The sequence below is a fragment of the Meleagris gallopavo genome, chromosome 1, assembly GCF_000146605.3.
Source record: "Meleagris gallopavo isolate NT-WF06-2002-E0010 breed Aviagen turkey brand Nicholas breeding stock chromosome 1, Turkey_5.1, whole genome shotgun sequence".
Classification (NCBI taxonomy): Eukaryota; Metazoa; Chordata; class Aves; order Galliformes; family Phasianidae; genus Meleagris; species Meleagris gallopavo.
This window is the reverse complement of record NC_015011.2, coordinates 65,942,174-65,947,646: the sequence shown is the minus strand read 5'-3', so window position 1 is coordinate 65,947,646 and position 5,473 is coordinate 65,942,174. Positions and strand designations below refer to the sequence as shown.

The following is a 5,473-nucleotide window of genomic DNA, read 5'->3' as shown; positions in this document are numbered from 1 at the left end:
TATATATATATATATATACACACCTTTTATAGAAAACATAGAAGTCATGACAGCAAGAATTTCATGTACTAAGATGGCAAATTCTCTTTCATTTTGAAATGCACCTACTGACAATCAAGGTTTTCAGGCTGTGCTGGCATTTGTAGATCTCATCAGATTTTTACTGTTGTGAGGAGCTTCAGAAATGCCCAGATTTCCTGGAATGGCTCTTACAGTAATGCTGTGTTTTTGTACATGACAATCCATACAGTAAGAACGTGGTTGTCCAGCTCTTTTCGTTTCCTCTGGTGTGGAAAGCTTCATTTATCTTTTCAGTGTGGGAGACATTAATAAGCAGCAAAAGCAGTGACGTATTTGTTCATGTCACGTTTGGCAATCTGGCAAAAAAAAGTTTCCTCATTCCACCCAGAAGTGGATTTAATGGTAATTGTAATAATTACAGCTAGAATAAGTTTACACTTATAAATTAATAACTCTCCCACAGTGCCATTTTCCAGTTTTAATGTTTTTGTGGGATAGATCATCTCAGTAGCTTTAAAAGCTACCTTAAAAGTTCTGAGTGTCAAGCTAATAAAGCAGCAGCGTGCCAGTCAACTCATTTTGGATGAGAGATGCTGGCATCAGAAGTAAGAGCTACAGCTGAAAGGTATTTGGATGAGTTCCACGGAATTGTAAAGCAATGTGTCTAATGGCTTCAAATGCAAGTAAAATCCTGCTCAGCTGGGTAGGCTGGATCCATGCAATGAAGGTAACCAGAGTGGTTCTTGGTGACATCAAAGATCACACCGATAGCTGTATGGCAGATGAGGGTGGAATGCTGTTTCAGCCGATGGAAAAGTGTGTTTTCCTCAGATTTGCCAAGAGGATGCTGATGCTACGAAACCAGTAAACCTTCTTGTGATGTCAGAAAATAGGCATCTTTCAAGGACTCAATGGAACCTTTGCTTTTTAAATTGAAAGGATGTTGCAACTGTAAAAATCTAAATTAAACAAAGCTGGAACTTCACATATTTTTCCTAACATTCCCTATTCTGCCATTTGTTTGCTTACAGGGAAAGACCAGCTGCAATTCCAATAGAAATCAAAAGTATTGATGATACATCCAACTTTGATGAATTTCCTGAATCTGATATTTTACAGCCAGGTGAGGCTACCATTGTAAATTCCAAACTTCTGTCTACAGGATGCCAGAATACTCCTTGGGTTCATTTGTTCTTCTTAATGTTCATTTTTCTGATACCCTAACCAAGTTAATATACAGGCTTGATTTAGAGATTTTCTTTCAAAAATAGGTGTTGACCTATGATGTGTCATAGCTTCTACTGCCTTAAAACTTAGGGGAAAAAAAAGAGATTTTAACAAGTTTATTAGTAAATGGTTTGCATATCTAGTGAGCACTGAAAACTGTACAGTTTTCAACCATGTGATATAAACAAAGTCTGACCAAGAGCAGATGAGTGCAGATTTTTTTTACTTCAACTTATTTTTTCTTAATTTTATGCCAAACATAAAAACGAACGTATTTTTGGGCAAAAAAATTCAGACAGATGATTACTTAACATAATGATTTATAAGCCTGAATGGCTCTACAGATCATTTAGGTATTTTTTAAATTGTTAATTTCTATTGTGGAGTAGTAGAAAATTGTTATATATGAAAGGCCTGATTGGCTGACATGCCTAATTCTCTAGTTCCCACTTTTTCAATTAATTATTAATAGGTTAAAGATAGATATCTAAGAATGGTTGATTTCTGTCAAATAGGTGCAGATGTGCTAACATCCGTAAGAATTATGGAAGGCTATTTTTTTCTGAGATGGCTTTTATTTAATGGCATAGAAATTTGTCTTTTCAATGCAAAAACAGTTGATCTCCAGTTCCTGTTAGCTATTGAAATCCATATTTAGGTAATGTGAAGTATATTTGTATTGGTTTTGGCATCTCAGGCACATCGTGTTACTGAAAATGTTACTGTAGATCCAGATACCCAAATGCTCACTTGAGTATCAGCGTTTTTGGCACCCATGCTGAACATGCTGTGGTAGAACTCTAAGAGCAGCAATCTGAGTGCTAAATATAGGAGCCCACTGCAGTGAATGCCAGTGATCAGCACACCAGCTGTGTGGGCTGCTCACAGATAGAACGTGACCAGATCCCCTGCTGGCTGAACCTTGCGGGAGCTGTAAGCAAGGCAGACATCCTAAAATAGGAACATGTGCTCGATGTGCATTGTTCTTTTGGGAGAACTTGGATAGAATTTTTTCTTATGTTTCCAGGGGGGATAACACTATGTGTATACTTGCATTCGGTCTGCACAGGGAAGCCTGTTGATGAGGCCTTCTTGCTTCACCTGCAAGAACTGCTGTGCTTGCAGGCTCTCTTTCTCGTTACAACTTTCCAGTATTTAAAGGGAGATTTTAAACAGGAGGGAAATCAACTTTTTACACAGATAGATAGTGATAGGGCAAGGGGAAATGGTTTTCAACTAAAGGAGAGGAGATTTAGATTAGATGTCAGGAAGATTTTCACTGAGAGTGAGGTGAGGTGCTGGAGCAGTTGCCTGGAGAGGTTGTGGATGCTTATCACTGGAGGTTTTCAAGACCAAGTTGGATGGATGGGGCCCTGGGCAGCCTGGTCTAGTGGGTGGCAAGACTGTGGCAGGAGGTTTGGAGCTTGATAATCCTTGAGGTCCCTTCCAACCCAAGCCATTCTATGATTCTATGACTTTTCGGAAGCAACACTTCTTAATTTTGTTTTGTTTTTATTTTTGTATCTGAATTCTAGTGCCAAACACAACGGAACCTGACTACAAATCCAAAGACTGGGTTTTCCTCAATTATACCTACAAGAGGTTTGAAGGGCTCACTCAGCGTGGCTCGATCCCTACCTACATGAAAGCTGGGAAGTTGTGAAACTAAACACAAACCCACAAAAAACAAAAATTACAAACCTCAGGTAGCTGCATCACCAGACCTGCTTGGCATTAGTTATCAATATATTGACTCTGGTGCGCATCAGTTTCACGAGGAAATTCTACAGGATTAGGATTTCTAAGACTACTACTACAGGAATTAGTTGGCAGTGCCAGCTGGCTTTTTTTTTTTTTTTTTTAATATTTGAATATTTTTGTTAACTTTATTATACAAAGGTACTGGAATAAAAGGAACCATACATCCCTTTGTAACTGCACTGCCTATGTGTGTATAACAATTAATTATGCCTCTGTACCGTGGCTTTGTTTGTACTGTAACCCATTTAATCCACCCAGGAGTAAAACATATCATTTTATGCAGCATTGTCGTTACACTGCTCACCTGGTGGGTTTTAGGTATGCAGTATAAAAAACCATTGCCCACGTTTTCAAAATTCTCTGAGCAGTGGCTCTAAGGGTATTCCAGCTGTGGTCTGCAGTTGTCTCATGAGTGTGGCATATTTGAAATAGCAGTGTCCTGTGGGGCCTACTGGTACACTCTCTGGTGTCAGTCCTCCTCCCTGCTGGAGGGTTTCATGATCAGATCATCCTTGTTCTGTGGGATGTGGGCAGGGAGACAGTCCTTTGATCTGCTTTAAATGATAGTTGGTGGGCCCTGTTATTGAAGATGATGTTAACTGTTTATGATGATTGTACATGTTGGCAAATGCAGAAGAGAAAAAGGAACAATAATAAAGACTCTTAACAGAGGAACTTTTTTCAGACATCAAGGCAGCCATTTCCAGGAGTGTGTTCTTGCCTCATTTTTGAGACAGGTCATCTTTTTGCTGCTGAGAATTTAAACATCCCCTTCTGTCTGAGAAAAACTTATCCTGTGATGAAATTGCTGTTTTTTTCTTTTTCATCTCCATAAGAAGTCCAAGGCAGAAGGGATATTGTTGTACCCTTCTCTTTCTGGAATACCTGTAGCAGCCTCTGCCAAGCCAGAGGAAGTGGAGTGCCCCGTTGGACTCTCTGTCCTGTAGGCTCTGTCGTCTTCTCGTGTCTCTCCCTAATGTGAACCATGAGGTTACAAGGGATCAGCTGGGTTTGAAGCCCAGTTACCTGAAAACACAACCAACCATGACTGAATCAGGTGGAGCATATACTACCATTACTCTCAGTCTGCAAACTGGTGATAAAACTGACAGCAGAGATGAGTCAAGGAAATGGAAGCAGAGCCTCTTGTGTACTGGCTGAGATTTTGCTCATCAACTTAGACATCATTCAGAGCCAAACAGCATTCCTTTAACAGCTTGCTGGTATCTAGTTGCTGGCAAATTTTACATCTCTGCCTATGCTAGCATATTAGCTGTAGTGCTTTGAATCTGTCTCAATACAGTAGAGATCTTTGATGTCATTTTCTGGTTACAGAAGGCTTACAGTGATGAACAATTGACCAGTGATTGAACAAGCAGAGTCACTATTGCTGCATTCTTCCCCTGGATGCAATGAAAAGCACTCTGGAGGCCTCGCAACACCCATCAGAATGAAGCACAGGATGTTTTGGCATGTGGCAGGGAGGACTCCAACAGACTGACTTTCACAGCAAAATGGAAGTGACTATTTATAAAGCTATCACAGAAACATTTATTGCTGTTAGGCATCATGGTGTCAGCTGTTCCAAATTATTTGTATGCTTCAAAAGCTTACTGTGTAGTGCTCATCTGTTGCATAAAATTCAATTTGCCAGAAAGGTTTCTGTGCATCAGTGGCTTACTGACCTGTGTGTACTCTTCCCCGATCCAACAGTTATTAAGTTCTTCAAGGGCTTCAGTGATCTGTACTCCAATATTTTATCTCCCATCAGGCATCTGACACTTATGCTGATTTTCTACAAAAAAATTTAGTCTGTTCATTGAAGAGGAGTATCTAGTGTGTTAAGGTCCACCCAATTTGCAAAGTATTGTGTTACGTTATGGCTAAGCTAAACTTTGTCTGAATGTTCAATTTAAGCCATCTCCCGCTTCTTTTCTTCCCAAAATTTAGAATAATTAACATCACTTTACTGCTACTGGGACAAGATCCTTCTGGAATTCTGCAGGGTTGTTCTTAGCCATGTTAAGGTAGTGAGAGTCAACTCAAATCCATTCAGGGGCTCTCCAAAATCAGCAGCTTGCTTAAATCCACCTCTGTACTTTGGGTGTCTTTCTGCCAGTGCTCTTGTAGCTTCTGAGGCATCTAAGAAAAGGAAATTATTTGTCTGACATTTGATCTGTTCTATCAAGAAAGAGGATCTTGGCCAGAATATATACAAGGCACAAACTTGGCCCCAAAGGATACTGCTATTCCAGTGAGAATTTTTCTCCATTTTCATTTCCAGTCTCATTCGTGGGGCACTATGCACCAGAAGTGGAATTCCTGTGAGCACTGCATTTCAAAAGACCACAGTTACCCTATTTGCGTAACATAAAAAGAAGCCTTTGCTTGAGCTTGCTAAGACAAGATAAATTTCATGGGAACTGCAAATGCTCAGTAATACTGGTGATTTTTTTTTTTTTTT

General features: G+C 39.7%; 1 protein-coding gene across 1 annotated transcript in view; it reads left to right on the top strand.

Moving 5' to 3' along the window:
- Nucleotides 1–3,831, top strand: part of STK38L (serine/threonine kinase 38 like) — a 41,671-nt gene extending 37,840 nt beyond the window's left edge. Inside the window, exons 13-14 of the mRNA XM_003202512.4 lie at nucleotides 1,053–1,144; nucleotides 2,784–3,831. Coding sequence (XP_003202560.1) covers nucleotides 1,053–1,144; nucleotides 2,784–2,911 — 220 coding nt within the window. The 3' untranslated portion in view covers nucleotides 2,912–3,831. The remainder of the gene's footprint in view (nucleotides 1–1,052; nucleotides 1,145–2,783) is intronic.
- Nucleotides 3,832–5,473: the final 1,642 nt, after the last annotated feature.